At 37.4% G+C, this 21,931-nt stretch overlaps 2 protein-coding genes across 3 annotated transcripts; one reads left to right on the forward strand and one right to left on the reverse strand.

Annotated features, from left to right (window-relative positions):
• The first annotated feature begins 3,565 nt into the window (after nucleotides 1-3,565).
• LOC126624061 (uncharacterized) lies at nucleotides 3,566-4,143 on the forward strand. The gene has a single exon (XM_050293057.1). It carries the CDS (start codon nucleotides 3,637-3,639, stop codon nucleotides 3,976-3,978), a length of 342 nt encoding a protein of 113 aa, XP_050149014.1. The 5' UTR covers nucleotides 3,566-3,636; the 3' UTR covers nucleotides 3,979-4,143.
• Nucleotides 4,144-9,590: 5,447 nt separating this feature from the next.
• LOC126621832 (protein DETOXIFICATION 40-like) lies at nucleotides 9,591-21,506 on the reverse strand. 2 transcript variants are annotated; one of them, XM_050290420.1, is made up of 7 exons: nucleotides 21,067-21,506; nucleotides 20,186-20,817; nucleotides 18,140-18,205; nucleotides 10,732-10,970; nucleotides 10,207-10,325; nucleotides 9,974-10,060; nucleotides 9,591-9,817 (listed from the first exon to the last, which is right to left on the reverse strand). In XM_050290420.1, exons 1-7 carry the CDS (start codon nucleotides 21,451-21,453, stop codon nucleotides 9,752-9,754), a joined length of 1,596 nt encoding a protein of 531 aa, XP_050146377.1. In that variant the 5' UTR covers nucleotides 21,454-21,506; the 3' UTR covers nucleotides 9,591-9,751. The 2 variants fall into 2 exon arrangements, with proteins under 2 accessions (XP_050146377.1, XP_050146378.1); XM_050290421.1 differs by having other exon boundaries at nucleotides 18,149-18,205; nucleotides 21,067-21,504.
• Nucleotides 21,507-21,931: the final 425 nt, after the last annotated feature.

Consider the following 21,931-nt stretch of genomic DNA (forward strand, 5'->3'; position numbering starts at 1 on the left):
CGTCTTTTGCAATAGTGGCATTTTCTGAATTAATTCACAAGCTTCTGCATATGATAAAAAGAGCAAGACACAATTTTGTCATGTAGATTGATTTCTTCCATCATCCAAAAGTATATTTTAATTTCCTCCAACACCATACTTATATAAAGTCGACAACTGTGACAAGTATTACTATCTAAAATGGTAGAACTTGTTGTGTATTTATAGTTGGTTGTCACACTGATTGAAGTGAAATTACAGTTCTAGCTAGAGGAAACAAAAAGTGTGCTCATAAGGTAACACACTTCCAACGTGAAGAACAAAGGGGAGAGTTTAGTCTTAGTAAACCTTGTCAATGGGCATCTCTCGGATCCAGATAGTCTGTGCCTCGCCCTCCTTGAAGAGTACTGCAACTGGCCACCAAGGCGTGGAGTGACTTGGCCTACGAAGAGTTGGGGGTTTCACTTGAAATAAAGTTAGAACTTAAATAAATTGTTACAGTAGTGTACTCGTTTTTTTGTACTTAATTTCGAATTCTCTTTAGGTTATTGAGTAGCTTGGATTGTAAAAATATATGAAAGTACTCAATTTGATTAAATTCTTTTCAAACACAAAGTTAAACAATTACATTAGTATGTTATTTAAACACTTGTTGTGAATATCACATTTAAGAATGAGAAAAACAGAACAAACTCAGAAAATTGAAAACAAAAATAACCAGTTTTTTTTTTTTTTTTGGAAAATAATTATAAATATTTTTATATGAAATAATTGAATGCTTAGTCCACACGGAACTGAAAATATTGATTTGATCTGTTGTTTCGTGCTAATCCATTTGAAGAATGAGAAATTAATTGGGGAGGAGTGACATATTAAACTGAACCAAATAATTTGAACACGAATCTTAGTTAGATGTCTGTGTGATGTCAATTACCAAATGCAAGCATGGTCTCTTACTATTCTCTCAATTAATTGATGAAAACGTCTTCATCTTCTCGTCACATGTGTATATATTTACAGCTTTGATTCATTTTACAAGACAATAATTTAATCTATTCTAATTTATGCAGAGAGAGATTCGGACGTAGGGATAAGAGGCTGGAACACGACTCTTTGATATAATTTTTTTATGCATCACTTTATTAAGAAGGAGGTTTGATCTAAATCATACAATAACTCAACCGTAATAATTAAAAATCAAAATTACTATTTTCATGAGTCGAATCAAAACTTCTTGAACATATATATATATATATATAAATACGTAATAGGATCCTATATGGATCTTCTTTGTGAGGATCCTAGGTATCACTTCATCATGTTCATTCATCTGTCATCCTACGATTAGAAATCATTCTGAATTTTTTTATTTAAAATTGAATACAAACAGTACCTGGCGAAAACTGATCATATGATGTACAATGAATAGACCGATTTCTGATGAAACGATCCTCAAGATCTTCACAAAGAGAATCTAAAAAGGATCCTCATCCATAAAAATACGACTAAACTATAATACTGCATAGCTTCGAGTTTAAAAATCATGGGAAGAGATCCTCTCTAGATCGCTCCCACCAAAGCCAATTCATTAATTTTGACCCTTGAAATTTGATCAAATAACTAAAATTATTATAACTTTTAAAATGCCTCATCTCCTGTTTGTAACCGTTGAATCAAATTTCAAGAATCCGGATTAATAGATTAGGTGGATTCGGTGGGAGAGATCCGATGAGGAACTCTTCCCAAAAATCACAACTATCACTCTTGTATTTGTCAGGCTGAAGCCGGTGGAGGTTGACTTGAAAGCCAACATGTCTGTATGTCCTCCTCACTCTGCTTTGACTAAACTTTTTTTTTTTTTTTTTTTGCATATTTTAATTGCAATTATTATGTATATTAAATTTTGAAAGATCCTTCACGGCCGGTGGAGGTTTTTGTCTGTTTGAAACATGGCAAGCCTCATGTTGACTTGAGAGATCTCACCTCCCAATGATCCCATGACGGCCAGCCTGCATCACTCTTTCATTTCTTAATTTGGCGGTGTGCTTGCTTATGTTTGCAGAGACGGTCTACCATGAATTATTATACAGTCATGTTTGGATTTTATTATTCAAAATTAAGACAAATGTAATAGTAGATTAAATATTATGCGAGTCTTGGCCTGGTCCTCTTGCTATCTTTTTTCGTTTACTTTCATTATTACCAACAAATTTGGTGAAAGAGGGATCGCCGGAGGCACCTACCCTCCTTTGAATGGTAGGTGTCTCGCACGTAATTATTGTCAAATAAATAATCTCACTTAATCTTTTTTCATTTGGATTAGAAAAAATATACGAGATTGATCACCTAGAGATTTGAAACTTGAGTGGGCAAGAACAATTACCGATAAGTAGTAATGGAGACAAGGTCAGGTTAATGAGTTCAAATGACTTGAATCAATATGTTTTTAATTTCTCTTCATCTCAACTAATAATAATCACAGACTTTTGATTAATTAGATGTCATTCTGACTATACTAGAGACTTATGCATCAATTGATTAAGAACAACTATTGATGGACATGTTTGATGAAAATGCCTCATCGACATTTCAAAATACTAAACAAAGCTAAAGTTATGTCTTATGAGAGTTTTTTTATTTTTTTTTATTTTATTTTTATTTTTAATAATCTCAACCGGACCGTAAAAGAGTCAATGACTCTGCTATTGCTGATGCACTAAGGTTTGTGGCCGATTTCCTCTTCGACACTTAACCTAATACTTGACATTATTAACTACATTAAAATATTTGAGAATGCATGGTAGAAAAACTGAACAAGAATGAGTAACAGAAAGAAATATGAACTAGAGAGTTTAGAGAGAGAAATATGAGACATGTATTCATTCAGAATGATTATACAACTATGTTTTTATAACAAAAATCCTAACAACTCTAACTAAATACTAACAAACTTACTAACTAATTGTTAATTTGTACAATCATTTTAACTAATCATCTAAGGCGTGGAACCCTTAATAGACATGTCTCCTCCACATTCATGTACCTACGCTCCTTGGTCTTTGTTGAAAGTGTAAACTACGCAAGTTTCAATAAATTATATGCCTGATTAAATAAGTAAATGCATGAACTAATTCTTAATTTCTGACATGAGTTCCCCCAAGTTTACGTTCACAGTGACAGTACTCCCTTTATTTATTTTTAATTAAACTTTCACATCCATTGGCATCTGATCCAAAACCAAAGGCCCGGATCCTTGGATTCCACAGTGATCTAGGATTTACTTTACAATTAAATATTAAATCATAGAGGCACGCTCGATCGCATGCAATGAAATTACGTAACATTTTCCCTTTTTAAATCATATGATCATATTAAACAGAAAAAAAATAGTTTAACTGGTTTTTTAATTAACTCGCACAAATAAGATGATGATGAAAGGCCAGCTCAGTGCCTGCAATTTTTCTCTGCATTATTTTTGCAACAAACATTGGTAGTGCACATGCTTGCTTCATCAGCAAACCAACTCTTCAATGCTCTCTATAAATTAAAACGTCACTTAATAATAACCCATCTGAGCTCACATAAGCATAACCACCTCTCTCTCTCTCTCTCTCTCAAATCAAAGTGAGTGATTGTCTTCTATTTTTCTTGGAGAAAATGGCTATGACGATCAGAAAGTCGTACGGCGCCTACTCGAAGATGGACAAGGAAGATCCCGAAGAGGTAAATCATCGACGGGCGCAGTTCTTGATCTACAAAGTGATGCAGCATGTAGAAATGCGGCGGAGGCCTTCGAATTTGAGGATTCGGGTACGTAAACTGAAGCTGAAGATTGGGAGGAGATTGAAGAAATTGAGGAAGAGCATGCTTCTAAGCATATCTGCTGCCAGGGTTTGTGTTTATAAGCAAGTTTTTAATCAATTAAAAACTTGCAAGACCTTGTTTGGCCGCGGAGATCAGGGAAATATAAACGCCACTCTTCCAGCTTTGTTCACCTGATTGAAATACTTTTAGTTATATCTCTTAGTTTTCTTCCCATTGATCTTTTTCATATATAAATACCAGCTTGTAATTTCGTTTGGTAAAGTTTGCTTGTTTTCTTATATAGAACAACTTGAGAATGTCATATATATGATACGTGACCCAATCTGGTTTTGGTTTAAAGCGATCTCATGGATTTATTTCATTCAATCATTTGTGTTCATACGATCACCAAAACACACATTAAACGGGCATGTAAAAGTTAAAAGAGCGGTATGGTTAAAATTTTATCAATACAAAAATAGTTGAATATTAGAGTGAGCAACGAACGAGACTAACAAAATAATAGAAATATTATTAAACAAACGAGAATGCCGAAAGGGCTACAAAACCCTAAGGGTGCGTTTGTTGCACCGGACTATCTCGGACTGGACTAGCTGCAGGGACTAAGCTGGACTGGCTTAGACTAGACTAAGCTGGACTAGTTTAGTGAGGCGTTTGGTGCAGTGTCGGACTAAAAAACAGAATAATAAAAATAATAAAAATTAATTCACTTTTTATTTTTTATTTTTTTCGTTTTCTAGAATCTCCCTATTTTGGTCAAACTATTTCCTTCTTTTTCTCCCCTGTCTCTTCCCTTTTCCTTATCCTGTCCGACTCTCTCTCCCTTTTTCTCCCTTGTCTCTTCCCTTTTCCTTATCCTATCCGACTCTCTCTCCCTCCCTCCCTCCCTCCTCACTTCCTCTCACAACTTCATAATCTACTGCAAACCTTCAAAATCAAACCACATAGCAAGAAATAAAGTGAAAATTTAGGAGTTGGGGTTGGGGTGCATGTGTGATTGCCTTGAAGGTGGGAGATGGAGAAGGTTTGCAATCAGGGAGTTTCATGTTTTCTGGGTTTGGTTTTCCTTCAGTCAATCCCATCGTTGATTTAAGCTTATACCCACTGCAGATTTTGTGTGTGTGTGTGTTTTATAGGTTTCTGGGTTCTATTTTGCAGGTTGGATATGGATTTGAAAAATGGAACGACTGCATATTTTTTTTTTTTTGAATTTTGCGGGATATGGGTTTGAAAATAGTTGTGGAAGCGAGGAAGAAGCAGATGGGAGGGGCGAAGTGAGGAGAGGCGAACCGGACAGAGGTGGTCTTAGCAGTCCGCCCGATTTTGGGGGGCCTCGCGAAGCCCCTCTAGCGAATCGTTTAGTCGAGGTTAGTGTAGGCGAGTCTCATTAACGCTAGTCCGTGTGTGCAACAAACACAGGATTACAATGATAGTTAGTCCAGTCTAAGCTAGCGAAAGCTAGCGAGCTCAAACAAACACGCCCTAAGAGACTACATTATGACTGACTTTTTATCTCTGAATAACAAAGCTCTCTATTTATAATAAACTAACTCTAGTCCCTAATAAGCAAAGAAACGAAAACCTAATTCTAATGGGCAAGAAACTCTAATATCCTTGGCCCACAAGAAAACCATAAACAATAATAAAATAATAACTAATTTTCCACCACCCCCGTCAAACTCATGGCGGTACACGTAATGAGTTTGCCAACAAGCAGATGTAGATGCAAGTTCCGTTAGGCGGACAAGACAAGACAAGCTCAGTTAGGTGGACACGACAAGGCAAGCTCTGTTAGGTGAACACGACAAGGCAAATTGGCAATCAAGCGAGCAAATGAACAATCCAAGCGAACAAGTGAGCTAGTGGATTCCGGCAAACGATCCAATTACTAACCAAGTACACAACGTTACTCGAGTGGTTATCAACCCAAGCACTCGAGCAATCGTTGTGATGATGGGCAACAGACTCCATTCTCAAATCACTTGTGTGGGGCTCCAACATGTCAATTAAAAAAAACGTCTTTTGCTTTTCTTCTCTCTATTTTATTTTTCCTTTTTTCTCTTTCTTTTTTCGGCTTCTGTTTCCTTATTCCTTTCTTCTATCTGGGCAGTGTTCTCCAGAGAAAACAAATCCGAATGCAGGTATGGGATCTCAATTATGGGATTCTTGACGCGATGGGATAGCAGCGACGGCGGTAAAGTGCGGATCAAAGGGCGACGATGCGGAGGTGCAGAAGGATGACAAACTCATCAGCAATATAATTTGTATATCAGAAGGTCCTTAATTTATCTTCCGTTGTACGCTTCAAAATGACATGCAAAGCACAAAGTCAGGCATCTCCAATGGGAGATGGAAAATGCTTTAAAAATGGGCATTTTACATTTTTTTTTGCTGGAAAATTCTCCAGTACTGAATGCAAAATTATCTATCTTCGCCAAAAAGATGTAAAGATAACTCTAAATTTACATTCTCTTTACATCTTTTAGTAGGGGTGGTTCGGTATGGGATTCCATACCAAAATCCTTGTCCCGATTCCCAAACTAAATTTTTCGGGAATCCCAATTTGAATACCGACCCCAAACCAAAGTTTCGGGAATCCCAATTTTCAGGAATCTCGAAATAGTTTCGGGATTTCGGGACAAATAGGGAATCCCGAAATGGTTTTGGGCTTTTGGGCTTTTAGACTAAAATTTGACATATTATGCTTATGTAACTCATTGAATGAATTGTTAGATTGTGCAAACATATCAAGCAAGTCTCATTCACATTCTTGGAAGTGATAGATTGTGCAGGCTGGTTAGTCTAAGACTGAGAATCTATTGCATCTCTTGCTAGTTTAAATGCAAATATAATCTCATATCGGGGCAGAAGCATTGGATTGCAAACTGTAAACTTTGCTTGAAGGCTTTTAACCTGACTGACAAGCATTGCTACCTTGCGCTGCTTTGCTATCCATTTACCAGCAATCTGCATATGTAAAATACATATTTACAATGCCAACAAGCTCCATTTATTGGTGTAAACAGTAAAGAGACTCAAGCATAGTAACTAGCTGATCCAACATTCTTGGTTTCGACATAAATAAAACAACATTGCTTACGTCATATTATAATTTATAGCATATTACATTCTCTGTAATAAGTTCAAACCGTAAAGTCCATAATCAATTATAAAAGAATAATATATATGTATAAATAAAAATAATAATTAATAATATATATTTTCGGTTCGGTATGGGATTCCCGAAATATCGAGAAGCCAATCCCGAATCCCGTACCAAAATTTTAGGATCGGTTTAGGATAGAATCTCAAAAATTTCGGAAATTTCGGTTTGGGATCGGGATTTTTTCGGTTTGATTCGGGATTTTTTGGGAATTTTTTCCACCCCTATCTTTTAGTGATGTGTGCCACTAAACAAAAATAAATAAAAAATTAAATGAGATTTCAAATTTACATCTCATCCATTAAAGTAGAACTTTCATTTACATTTACCAAAAATATAAAATAAGATGTAAATATAGTTGTTGCATCTCAAAATTGCATGTTTTCATTGAAGATGCCCTTAAGTAGTGAAGCATCAAACCCATCGATCAAGAAATATATTCATAGTTTGTGTAAAGAAGTCAACTTCCCATCAAGACACTCCTCGCATTAGTACTACCGTCCTAATTAACTGTCACTTTTTGTACCGTTATTTAATATAATTTTGGAGAAGTGGCCAGAGGGAAAATATAGTTGGTCCACGTAGAGCAACCCATAAATCCAATTAGTCTAATTAATTAGTGTCTGAAAAAATGTCCACAAATAAGTCAACTATGGGTTTCTAGAAATTAATGTATATATTTACAAGTGGTGGATTGTTCGTGCAGGCTAGGATCCTTCGCTTCAAATCATTGCGTTTCGATTAAAAATAAGGGGTGTGATATTCATACATCATTTTTTACTTCTCACATATTTTTTTAATTTTTAGTCGTCAAATCAGATGAATTGAAGAAGATCAATGAACAGAAATCAACAATAGGTGTGTAAGAAGTAAAAACGGGTGTGTGGATAGCACACCCCTAAAAACAATCATTCATTCTCTTCGCATATATATTTAAGGTTGTAATTATTAACTACACTTGGAACTCTAGCCCTATGTTATGATTAACATGACATATATATATATATATATTTATTTATATATTTGCCAGGTATACATTTGCATGAAACTTAAACTTTTGTTGTATGACTATGAGGTGCTCCTGATTTTATTCAGACCTATTAGGGCTGGTTTGGTATTGCTGTGCTTTGAAAAAAAATTATTGTGAAAATAAGCGGCTGTGAAAAAAATCAGCAGAGTGTTTGGTAAACTTTTTTGTAAAAGTGCTTTTGAAAAAAAAAAGCAGTCTGATAGTGGGTTTTTTCATTAAAGGAGCACTGTAGCTCCGTGTGCTTTGAAAAAAAGCCAATTTTCCAAAGCTACAAATAGCAGCTTCAGCTTTTTCCTTTGATTTCAGCTTATTCTCACAGCAGCTTCCAAAATAAGCTCTCTTTTTTTCAGTTTACAAAACACCTAAAACCCTCACAACTTTTTTTCATGGATGTTTTTTTTTTAAGCACATCACTCCCAAACCACCCCTTAATAGTTAGGATTAGTTGTTATGACGGGACTGTTATATTATATTTCTTTTTAGTTATTAGAATAGTCGACAGGATTGTGCTTGGCACGCTTTATCTCATAAATAGCTTTGTATATATTATGCTTTGCTTCCCCAGCAACTACTCCCTCCATTATTAGTTGATAAAAAATCACTCGTTTCATTAAGCATGCATCACGCATGGCACGCCTTTTTCTGATTGATTGATGGAACTGAATGTTTCTTTTTAAGATCATCCTGTAATCCCATTTTTAACTTCTGAATTGTAATGCCCTTTTTCACTTTTCAACACATAACTTTAGCCTAACATGAAAACCTAAGGCATTCCACACGGAAAAGGTTCCGGCGAGGATCCTTTTTTTAGAGATCCTAAGAATCCTGTAATTTCACATATTTTTCGTAAATCGTGCGATTAGAAATTATTTTAAATTTTTAAAATTAAATATGAATAGTATCTAATAAAAAATGATCGCACAATATATAATGAACGGATAAAATCACAAGGTCCCTAGAATCCCTAAAAAAAGTTTCATTCCACACTTCGAAGAATATGACTAATCTTTATTGGGAGTCGAAAAGTTTATAGGCATTTTAGCTCACATTTGGTGCAGTCAAATACACATTCTCTCAAAGTTTTCTATCAAAAAATCATCTATGTTTTTGCTAACTTTGTGTCTCAAACTCATAATCAGAGAACATACTTGACTTGGAATTCTACTGCATTAATTGCTACTAGACTACTTACCATGGTTATATATATATATGAATAAATTGAAAACGTTGATCGACTTAAATCCAATTTGTAAAATGCTTTTTGACTTGTAATGATAAAAAACCTTTAAACTTTTACTCTTTAAAAAAAAAATACTTATAATATATATACGCACACATATAACCAACTTACTTGACCTAAACTCACAATTATAAATAAAAAGATGATTGATTTGTAATAGGAGAGAAAAACTTCTTTGGGGCTTAACGTGTCATTAGACAATGCTTAAGATAGAAAATTAATGTTAGATTATTTGTAATCTACCCTTATCTTTGATTGGTGATTATGATTCAATGGGATGAAAAACATGGAAGCAAAAACCTTATCCGATCCTCGCTGAATCTCTCTCTAATTCTCTCCTTCAAAAAATGTGATAAGAGTAATATTTTTTATTTTATTAATGGGTATAATTTAGATTACATTGGCAATTATATATAGAGTTCGCCAGCCTGCAATGCATGCATGGCGTGCCGAGCCAGCAACTGTGGCCTATTTAAAACTCGTGGCTTTATGATCTCAGCCAGCCATTGTGCCATCAACCTTTTAGTAGAGGCTGCTTCTTGTCATCCCATTTCTCCACGCGATTTTTAGCCTTGTCCACCTGAGTTATTCAGTCCCCCAAAAATACCAAAGTTTTTAGCAACGAAACAAAAATGTTGAATTAATAATATTTAATCATATATAAAGCTGCCAGTAAAAACAAAGAAAGATAACTTGAAAGGATATACTAAGTGAGCATATTGATTACTGAAATTACCTCTTTATTCCAGTCTGTACGAAATGTTACCCACAGTAAAATTAAGGTCTGGATCAGTGTTCCTCCAATCATCCCCACCCATATTCCCTGTATATTATACTTATGTACATGTATCAATTTCTTATAATTTACTAATCATTCAGCTACATTTAGCTTCTACATTGTGTAAAATTTTATATTTGCCTCATTTTTTAAAAAGAAAATTAGGGAGATAATTGAGTTGGTAACTGTACCTCAGCGCCAAGGTCGAATCTAAACCCAAGAACACAGCCGAATGGAATTCCAACCACGTAATAGCATCCCACATTCACGTATGCCACAAATGCTTGCCACCCACATCCAACAGCCACCCCTACAATGATCCCCATATATCTATATTCATAATTAAGTTAAATTATCATGAACAATGATCTAAACACACGTTTAATGATTCACTTAGACACAAGAACTAGTGTTCAAGAGTTAGGGTTATAATTTGTCTTCTAAATAATCGGGTTTTAATATCTTACGCGAACATAAGGTGTCATATGCTAATAATTTTTTGTGCACTGCTCCTGTACTTTGATCCAACACCCACACACTCCAATCCTCAATCTCTTACATTCGATTCCTGTATAAAGGGTCTGACACAAAAATCTCCGTATACACCACATCCAATGTAATATCGAAAAATACATAATTCAAACCTTAAGCTTTTATCCCTGGTGAATTAACTAATTTGGTTAAACTAAACCAGATATACATATGATAGCACGTACCGGATAGGACTGGTTGAATCCCATTGAGGATGAGAGTGACGGCCAAATATGGAGTGAGGTGCGAGACTGCCTTGGCCACAGTTTCACCGCTAGTGAAGGCATAACTGATTACGTCACGGAGGGAGAGCACAATCACAGCTTCCACAACAGCAAAAGTTAAGGATACCAAAGTTACCACTAGAACCGAGAATGCTGCTGACTTTGGATTCCCAGCACCTAGCTCATTGCTCACCCTCACACTGCATGCATGCAATTCATTAATTCCCATCAATTAATTTGTAATTACATATCTGCTTATTCATCAATTAATTTTTTAATTAATTATGACTTAACATATTTCAAGGGCTTATCCGGTTGAGTTACTCCTATATTGCTAGAATTATCAGAGAGACAAGCCGAAGGTCCACTTCCAACAACACCGATATTGTCTTCAATTTGGTAATTTCCACTTGCACAATTTGTCAAGTGTAAGGTTTTATCACAAAATGCCTCAATGTTAGTTAGAGTGAGATTATGATATTTAAACTTTTCTTTTCCCAAAGATACGGCCGATGTGGGATGTTTCAACACGCCCCCTTATGTGATACTTAATTAGTGGATAACATGTGAGAGATCCACATATCAACAACCACGTGGAGTCAAGAGGACTCACCCTACACGTGAGGCCAAGGAACCATCATCATGTGGGGACAAAAGCATCTACCCATCACGTGACAGTACGAGCTCACTTCCTTACTCTGATACCATGTTAACTGGATCGTCGGATTGCTCTTGGGAAGCAATCAAGTTTAAAAGAGATAGTTGTGGGCCAAGATTGACTGGGTCCGGGTCCTTGCCGAGTCTGCTGTCAGCATCATGATTTCCTTTATGTTTAGCGGTTTGGGGTACATGCATGCCTGCTTGCTGCCCAATTGAATTGTGGGCGGCAGACACAGCAGGCGCAGACTCTTGCATACTGGAGGTAAGTGACGCAAGCCCAGTTCCTGCTTCAGCATTTTTTTTCTTGCACAACGTCTGCAATTCTCCCTGGGTTTCGCTGTTCAGCCATCTGAAACACAGTGACTTAGTGGTTGTATTGTATAGGTTTTTAAGGATTTAGGTCACTCTCTTGTCTCGAGATCACACCTTGATCCTTTGCTTTTGTTTTTCTTTTGCAAATTGATTTTGAAGCTAACAAGAATCTCTAACGTCGGCACCAAGATAAAATTATGATTATGAGTTTCAATCTTTGTCTTCTTCTTGTCTCTTGCTTCGAGACGCAGAGGTTTAGACTTCTAGGTTTTTTTATTTTTTCCTCTTTCTTTCAGTGGGGTGAGCAGTGCCTTTGAGTTTGAGGTTTTGGTGATTTAGGTTTACAGGGTTTTTTTTTCCAGTAGGTGGTTCTCTTGCATTGAGACCACGCTGGAATTTTTTCTGGGTTTCCAGAGATTAGCAGCTAGAGTAAAGGAGAAAAAGACAGGCCAAAACTTACTCTGATGCCAAGATAAAATTAGTTTTAGGATTTCAAATATGATGTTCATATTTCTCTTCTCCCGTTGGGAGGCAACATATATGTAAGGATATAGATAGTGGCTAGAATTATGCCATTTGTCCAAAGGTTGTGAAACTTAGTTAGATAGTTAGTTAGACAGTTAGTCTTTCATATAAGTATATCGTTGTAATTACTTTGACACTAAGAAAGATCAATATTACTGCTTCTCTCTCTAAAATCTTTCTTTCTCTCTCTCTCTCTCTCTCTCTCTCTCTCTCTCTCTCTCTCTATTTCTTGAACTCTGATCTTCTCCTTTGATCTTCCTCTTTCTACATTAACATGGTATCAATCGCCGTTGTTGCTTGTGCTGTGTTCGTCGATCATTCGACTGCTTCCGCTCATCTTCTTGATTTGTGATTTGTTTTCTTTTGTTGATCGTGTATTGCTGTATTCTTGGTCGATTTCTGGTATTCTCTTACTCTGTATTTTATCGGGCTTCTACACTTTCCGACTGCTTTCGTTCTGTGTCTATCAATTTGTGCACACTAGGTGTTTGTGATATTGCTTTTCTCACATTTCTATCTCCATTCTGCAAATATGGTTACTGCATCTCAATTACAAATTCTCCAATCGCCTATTACTGATCTTATTTCTACAATTTCTACATCTGTGAATGTGAAGCTTGATGAGTCTAATGACTTGAATTGGCATTTCCAAATGCAAATGCTACTTGAGGGACACGTGATCATGAGGTTTGTTGATGGTTCTACTCTCTGTCCATCTCGATATGTTATGTGTTCTGGTGTTGATGCTTCAAATTCGTCTACTCCCTCTGAGAATGAAGACTACATTGTTTGGAAGATGCATGATCGGGCTTTTATGCAGTTGATTACTGCAACTCTGTCACCGGTTGCGATTTCCTGTGCTACTGGAAATACAAGTGCTTGTGATCTTTGGACCCGGTTAAAGGAACAATTCTCTGTTGTATCTCGGACTAGTGTTTTTCAACTCAAGTCGAATCTTCAAACAATCAAGAAAGGGTCTGATTCTGTATCTCAATATCTGCAACGGATTAAGGAAGCTCGAGACTACTTGTCCGCAGCTGGAGTTGCTTTTGCAGATGAGGATATTGTTATCCTTGCTCTCAATGGATTACCTCTCGAGTATAATACGTTTCGTAGTGTTATAAGGGTTCGTGAGAATGTAATCTCTCTCCAAGAATTTAGGGTGCAGCTTCTTGCTGAAGAACTGATTATGGACAGTAATGTTAATTCTCAGTTTTTGTCTACCATGGTGGCTAATCTGGCCCTAAATCCCATCAATCTGTTGGTGATCATCCGGGATTTTCAGGTCCTCATCCTGGTCCTGCTGGTAGGTATCGATCTTTTCATTTCACTAAGAAGGGTAAAGGTAAAACTAATCAGGGATATAGGTATTCTAATCCTAGTCCCAGACAGCAGTTTCCTAATCGAGGTTCTCCTTCAACACCTGTTTTCTCTGGAGTGCTTGGACCTTCTCCATCACAGTCTGTTGGTTCCTCTTTCCAGCAAGTACCTTGTCAACTATGTAATCAGTTTGGTCACACTACTCCATTTTGTCATTCAAAACAGTTAGAACGACAAGGCTACCACATTTGTGGCAAGACAAATCATACTACCTGGTATTGTTTCTTCAATGATAAAGGTCCCAACTTTAGTGGTCCACACTACTCTTCAATGCCTACTAGTGCATATACTCCTTCAACACCAACTTTCTCTCCTCAATCCAATATCCAGGCTTTGCACACAGTATCTTCTCAGTCTTCTTCAGCTCCTACATCACATATTTGGCTTACTGACATGGGGGCTACAAACCATATGACTGCTGATTTCAGTAATTTGTCCATGGAAACTCCTTATCCCTCTAATGAGACAGTGCAAACGGCTAATGGTGAAGGTTTGCAAATTTCACACATTGGTAGTTCCATCATTCATACACCTATGCAACCACTAAAATTGAATTCCATCCTCTATGTGCTTAGGCTATCTCAAAATTTGTTATCAGTTCATCGCATTTGTCATGATAATAATTGTTGGTTAGTCTGTGATGCTTATTGTTTCTGGATTCAGGACAAAGTGACAGGGAGGATCTTGTACAAGGGACAATGCAGTAATGGACTATACCCCATTCCATCATTTTCTAATCATCAATCATTTCCTTCTCCAGGCAATTCTAAAGCTTCTGCATTACTTGGACAGCTTGTTAGCTTCAATCTTTGGCACAGTAGGTTAGGGCATCCTTCAAATACCATTGCTTCTATCATGCTTACTAAGTCTCATGTCTCTTGTACAAATGACATTGTTCCTAGGCTATGTCATAGTTGTTTAGAGGGCAAATTTACTAAATTGCCATTTCAATCTAGTGTGCACAACTCTGTAATTCCTTTCGAAACTATACACAGTGACCTTTGGAGTCCTTCTCCATGTAATTCCATTGATGGTTACAAGTATTATGTAACTCTCATTGATGAGTGCACTAGATATTGTTGGTTGTTTCCTATTGTCAATAAATCAGATTTCTTTGACATCTTTGTTGCCTTCTCCTCTTTTATGCAAACCCAATTTTCTACTTGTATTAAAATTTTACAAACTGATGGTGGTGGTGAATATTGTAACAATAAACTTCAAAATTTTCTTACCAATAAAGGTATCCTTCACCATAAATCTTGTCCCTATACTCCCGAACAAAATGGTTTGGCCGAGCGAAAACATAGACACATTGTTGAAACCACTGTCACATTGTTACAATCTGCCAAATTACCCTCTTCTTTCTGGACCTTTGCTTGTCAAGCTGCTGTATATCTTATAAATCGAATGCCTACACCAGTGTTGAATAATTGTTCACCTTTTGAAATACTTTTTAGTACTCCTCCTATTTTGACACATCTTAAGATGTTTGGGTGTTCCTGTTTTCCTCTATTAAGACCTTATGTTCATACCAAGTTGCAAGCCAAAACTACAGAGTGTGTCTTTCTTGGGTATGCCTCAAAGTATAAAGGATTCATTTGTTTTGATGTGTTAAAAGGTCGGTTCTACATTTCTAGACATGTTGTGTTTGATGAGACTAGATTTCCCTACCCTCACTTGTCTGCATTGTCTAAGCACAAACCTGTGACATCCTCTTCTTCTCAGTCATGGTCATCACTTTCAGTTTCTAATATGAATAATACCTTAGTTTCATCTTCACCAAACTCACCCCAATCACCTCTACCATCCACCTCTCCACCTAATGACATATTGTCTTCTCCATCAATTTCTTCTCTATTGCCTCATTTGTCCCCAGTTTCAACAGCTAGTACTTCTTCTCAGTCCATTACTGCTACTGCAGGTTCTTATTCTCAACTCCCTGTGGACTCTGATTTTAGTCTGAATTTACTTCAAGTGGTGTTACCCCTTGCTCCACTTAATATGCATCATATGCAAACTAGAAGTAAGAATGACATCATCAAGAAGAAGGCATTTTTCACTCAAGTGACTGAATCTCGTGATGTGGATTTAAATTTGGTGGAACCTGCAACATATAAATCTGCAATGACGGTCCATGTTTGGTATAAAGCGATGTAAGAAGAGGTTGATGCATTGCATAAACAACATACTTGGAGTCTTGTACATTTGCCTCCTCACAAGAACCTTGTTGGTTGTAAGTGGTTTTCAAACTCAAAAAAAACTCAGATGGGACAGTGGCTAGACATAAGGCTCGCCTTGTTGCTAAGGGGTTTAGTCAAGAGCCTGGATTGGACTATGGTGAAACATTTAGTCCCGTAGTTAAACCAACCACTGTGAGGTTAGTTCTAGCCTTGGCTGCTCACTTCAATTGGACTCTTCGTCAATTGGATGTCAAGAATGCTTTTTTGCATGGTTTGTTAAATGAAGAAGTGTACATGTCTCAACCTCCTGGTTTTAGAGATCCGGCACATCCTGAATTGGTTTGTCAATTACACAAGTCACTCTATGGATTGAAACAGGCCCCTATAGCCTGGAATGAACGATTTACAAGTTTTCTTCCCACTCTTGGGTTTTCAATCCACATATGCTGATTCTTCCTTATTTGTTAAGATTGTTGGCAGTGACATTGTGGTACTCCTCCTCTATGTCGATGATATTATTCTTACTGGCAGCTCTCATTCAGTTATTCAACAGGTGATCAACTCTTTAACCTCTGAATTTGACATCAAGGACTTGGGGGAACTTCATTATTTTTTGGGCATTCAGGTTCTCAAAACTGCTACGGGACTATTCTTGTCTCAGTTCAAATATATATTGGATTTGTTGCAGAAAGTTGAGATGGTTGACTGTAAGCCCTGTGACACTCCATGCTTACGCTACAATTGGTTGGTTAAAGATGATGGCACTCCCTATAATAATCCAACTGCATACCGGAGTATTGTTGACGCCCTTCAATACCTCACTTTCACTCGCCCGGACATTGCCTTCTCAGTTTATCAAGTCTGTCAGTTCATGCAATCTCCAATGATGTCCCATTTTACAGCCGTAAAGAGGATTTTGAGGTATCTAAAGGGCATATTATCTGTTGGCATTTCTTATACTCGCGGGGATTTACTACTGAAAGCATTTAGTGATGCCGATTAGGCTGGTGATCCCAATGATCAGCGTTCAACTATTGGTTTGGTTGTCTTCTTGGGAAATAACCCTATTTCCTGGTTCTCCAAGAAACAACACACCGTTTCTCGTTCCTCAACGGAAGCAGAATACAGGGCTATGTTTACTACCTCAGCTGAGCTTGATTGGATTCAACAACTGCTAGAATTTATGCATGTCAAGCCTGCTCTTCCTCCAGTTCTCTTTTGTGACAATCTTTCTACTATCGCCTTGTCCTTTAATCCGGTCCAACACCAATGCACGAAGCACATTGAGATCGATGTACACTTTGTGCATGAAAGGGTTGCTCAGAAAAAACTATGTGTTCAGTTTGTCTCATCTCGCGAACAGTTTGCAAATATTCTAACTAAGGGTCTTAGTACTCCTCTTTTTCAGTCTCATTGTTTCAACCTCATGCTAGGATCATCCCCTCATGAGTTTGCGGGGGCATGTAAGGATATAGACAGTGGCTAGGATTATGCCATCTGTCCAAAGGTTGTGAAACTTAGTTAGATAGTTAGTTAGACAGTTAGTCTTTCATATAAGTACATCGTTGTAATTACTTTGACACTAAGAAAGATCAATATTACTGCTTCTCTCTCTAAAATCTTTTTTTCTCTCTCTCTCTCTCTCTCTCTCTCTCTCTCTCTCTCTATTTCTTGAACTCTGATCTTCTCATTCGATCTTCCTCTTTCTACATTAACAATACATACACAAATTCTTTCCTTGTAATACAAGGAACATTAAAGAGAGTTACAACCAAATTAGGAAACATAAATATAATCCTAATCAATCTAAGATGTTGACAAACGCCAACATGTTGTCTCATGTGTGAAGCCAACGGCCACACTTGTTTGTGTTGTTCACGTGCTAGGCTTAAAAATTTGTCACACATGAGGAGGCTTGTTGAATATAAATCTCACATTGATGGGAGGAGGAACCTTGCAGGGACTTATAAGTAAGTTAAGCTACTATTCTTATTGCCAATTGATTTTATAATAAAACCTTAACTTTCTTCATATGGTGTTAGAGCAAGTTACCTTTCGTATGAAGTCGAACGGCTACAAGTGCTCCATGATACTAATTTCTGTTGTCATGTGTTTGGTTTGAAAATTTGCCACACGGGCATGTGAGGATATAAAGGTCAAAAGAGTCTCATATCGGTGAAAGGAGAAACTTTGTAAGGGCTTATAAAAAGTTGAGCTACTCTCGTATTGCTAACTTGTTTTATGGTAAAATCTCAACTTTCTTCGTAACTAGATTAATTAATCTAATGTTTTACAATAAACAATATACGTACGTTACGTACCTTGCAGCTGCATTGAACCCGGCTGAAACATTGAACAACACTCCACTTATCGACATGCTGCACAAGAAGAAAGCGAAACCATGCACCGTTAAGCAAAACCATGCACAAGCAAATTATACATTTATATCTGTCCAAGAAATGGGGTTCACTTTCATTCTTTTGCAACAATTTGAATTGGTTGTTTTTTAAATCTTCATTTACAGATCAAACATCTTTACAAAGATTCATCTAAATCTAAAATATTTTACCTATCTGATTATCATGATGAAATTTAACGTTCGTCGATTTCTTTGAGTACATTTACACAATCATTTCTAATTTCGTTAAGTATAACAAGAATGACCTCTTATATGAAACTTAAACAATAAATGATTTGAATTCGTTAAAATTTAACGAGGTAAGGGATGTGTATATGACCAAATTAATTTCTTTTGTATTAACGAGGTAAAGGGGTGTGTATATGACCAAATTAATGTCTTTTATACAAATTAAGTAAAAACAACTTTATAATGTGCAGCATTGTCACATCCCGGCCTGGGGCCGCTCACTTTCCGGGGCCGCTCCACCAGCGTAGCATGATATTGTCTGCTTTGGGCCTTAACCACGCCCTCACGGTTTTGTTTCTAGGAACTCACGAGCAATTTCCCAGTGGGTCACTCGTCCTGGGAGTGCTCTGGCCCCGTTCTCGCTTAACTTCGGAGTTCCGACGGAACCCGAAGCCAGTGAGCTCCCAAAAGGTCTCGTGTAGGTAGGGATGTGAATATACATTTAAGGATCACTCCCCTAGGCGATGTGGGATGTTACAATCCACCCCCCTTAGGGGCCCGACGTCCTCGTCGGCACACTTCCGGTCAGGGATTGGCTCTAATACCATTTGTCACATCCCAGCCCGGGGTGGCTCACTTCCCGGGGCCACTCCACCATCGTAGCACGATATTGTCCACTTTGGGCCCTGACCATGCCCTCACGGTTTTGTTTCTGGGAACTCACTAGTAACTTCCCAGTGGGTCACCCATCCTGAGAGAGTTCTAGCCCCCTTCTCGCTTAACTTCGAAGTTCCGACGGAACCCGAAGCTAGTGAGCTCCCAAAAGGTCTCGTGCTAGGTAGGGATGTGAATATACATTTAAAGATCACTCCCCTGAACGATGTGAGATGTTACAAGCATCATGTGGACACAAGAACTTGATACATCACTTCACTACGGAGTTAGGCATCTTGAAATCAATTAATTTTTTTAATACGAGATTGATGTTATTATTAGGATTTGATGGGTGCGTGGAAGATATCTATATGTCAATATTGGAGCCTATACATGGGCACGGGAATGAGGATCCTCTGCGGATCCTCTTTGTGAGAATCCTAGGAATCCTCAAATTTTGTTTGTTTATCGTACATCGCACGGGCAAAAATTATTTTAAATTATTTTATTTAAAATTAAACATGAACAGTACTTAATGAAAACTAACCACACGATGTATAATAAATGGACACGATTTGAGGATTTCCAGGATCATCACAAAGAGGATCCGCAGAGGATCCTCATTCTATATATGGCACTTTCGAAAGGGTAAGATGTGTCACCAATAAGAAATAATCACATTAATCAACACTTAAGTAATAATCTAATCATAAAATCAACATTATTTCATTTACAAATTTTAGTTTACAAATTTAATTTCTCTAGTATTATCCTTTTTCAAAAAGCCTTGAGCGTTTATGCTTCTACGTGAGGGAAAATTTTGGTAATGACTGATAAGTCATGTCGGAGAAGGTATATATTCGTCCACTTATGGACGCACTCTCCTCAATAAATTGTGAGTGGGTAATGGTAATGAGATCATTTATTTGGATTAAATTTTATTTACACTAAATATAATGTGAAATTTAAGCTGACACGTAATAATTTGACATCAAATTTGTGAGAATTAAATTTTAGACTTGATATTTATAAGTGAGAAGAATAATACAAACTTAATTAAAATGCGTAACATTAAATTAAATTAATTAATGAAAGCAGAGTGTTTTTGGGATATTACCATACGGCCAAAGAATTTAGGGCAAGCTCCGGGTTCTTGAGCAACCCAGCAATCAAAACTAGCACCTGAAAATACCAACACTCCAAGCACAACATCACCGCCGATGCAGCCGATAGCTTGAAAAAATCCCACAACCCAGAAAAGGCTTGCAAACTAAAACCATTCCAAGTCAGCTTACACTGACTGCTAACCAAGATGTAAACAATCTGGGCCCCAACTATGATCCACCACGACAAGCTCAAAACAAGAGACGCACCTATCAACCCTAAACCCAGCTTGTACACAGCAACCCAGCTCAGCAACAAATGCACTCCTAAAGTAGCTGCTGATATGTAAGCACTCGGGGCCACAATTCGTTGTGCTTGGAGAAACTTTTGAATGGGGAAGTTGACGGCGTAGGCAAATATTTGAGGGATTAGACCGTAGACAAATACGGCGGCCGCTGAGGCCACGGCCGGCGGTTCGCCGAGTAAAATCAACATGGGTTTTGTGAGAAGAAAGATTGCCAGAAGTGGGAGGCCAGTGAGAGATAGGACTATGGTTGCTCTTTGAAGGTATATGCTTAACATGTCATATTTCTGGGCACCGTAGGCTTGCCCGCATAGAGTCTCCACTGCACTTCCCATGCCTAGCTGCAAGAAACGAGAACAAACAAAATAAATTATTAAAGAGATAAGAATGACAACATAAAATGCATGTGATTGAGAGTATATAAATTAATTTTCAAGTTATATATGTTGTGATATTGTCAATTTGAAACGTTTTTTCGTGTGATCGAGCATATTGAAAACGTTCATCATCTTAGTTCTAACTTAATAATTGACATGCTAGTTAATAACACAAGAAGTCATAGGACACATAAGTTATATTGATAAATGTACCATGAGGCCATAGGCCAAGAGTTGGATGCCGTTGTTGCCGAGAGAGGCGGCGGCGAGCTCAAGATTGCCGAGGTGGCCGGCAAAGACACGAGCGGAAAGTGACATGGAGTTGTTAATGACATAAACCAAGACGGCGGGAGCAGCAAGACGAAAGAGGAGCTTGAGTTCAATCCATGTGGCCGAGCGGAATCGCTTGAACGAGGGCAATTGGGTGTCGGATAGCACCTTCTCGAGTAGAAAGTCCACACCGTCTCCATCGCTGGAGGCTTGTGCTACGGGTTCAGGTTCGGAGTGTAAGATGGGTTGGTGCAGTGGGTGTTGAGAGCTCATTTTTGGACCAAAAAGGTTGTGGGGTCTGTGGCAGAAGTGTGCCACAGTTCGATGCATGGAGAGAAATTGGTGCTTGGAATTTTGGAAGTATGAGGCTGCATTAATAATGTACGAAGTCCATGTTAGAGAACGAATGTATTTGACACGTTGTCCGTGGACATAAGTACTTTTTGGCATCAAACTAATACAGTGCGTCACTTTGTACTAATTAAAGATTTATTAATATTCTATTTTACTTATAAATGAATTATGATAGAATTAGAGTTTATGTTTTCCAATTCGGCAAAGAAAGTGTAATTAATCAATTTCTTTTAGGTCAAATGGAGACTTCATAACCAAGCGTATAAATATTCCTCTTTTTATCATTAGGAGAGGGATGTGCTAATTTCTAATTTCATCTCTCCATTAAAAGAAATTACAAAAATGATATAGCTACAAAATAGAGTTTACACGGCAAATGTGGAGAGAACGTTCTCTATTTAAAATAAATATGTTGGAGTGGGGTCCCCCTACAATAATCTTGTAGCTTTTTTTT

The sequence above is a fragment of the Malus sylvestris genome, chromosome 5, assembly GCF_916048215.2.
Source record: "Malus sylvestris chromosome 5, drMalSylv7.2, whole genome shotgun sequence".
Taxonomy (NCBI): Eukaryota; Viridiplantae; Streptophyta; class Magnoliopsida; order Rosales; family Rosaceae; genus Malus; species Malus sylvestris.

Excerpts from the sequence above, each read along its gene's own strand:
- LOC126621832 (XM_050290420.1), bottom strand. The coding sequence starts at position 21,453 with ATGCATCGAACTGTGGCACACTTCTGCCACAGACCCCACAACCTTTTT. Across the intron at positions 18,206-20,185 it reads CTAAATTCTTTGGCCGTATG|CATGTCGATAAGTGGAGTGT; the intron begins GTAATATCCCAA and ends CTTCTTGTGCAG. Across the intron at positions 9,818-9,973 it reads GTACAGACTGGAATAAAGAG|GTGGACAAGGCTAAAAATCG; the intron begins GTAATTTCAGTA and ends TGAATAACTCAG.
- LOC126624061 (XM_050293057.1), top strand. The coding sequence starts at position 3,637 with ATGGCTATGACGATCAGAAAGTCGTACGGCGCCTACTCGAAGATGGAC.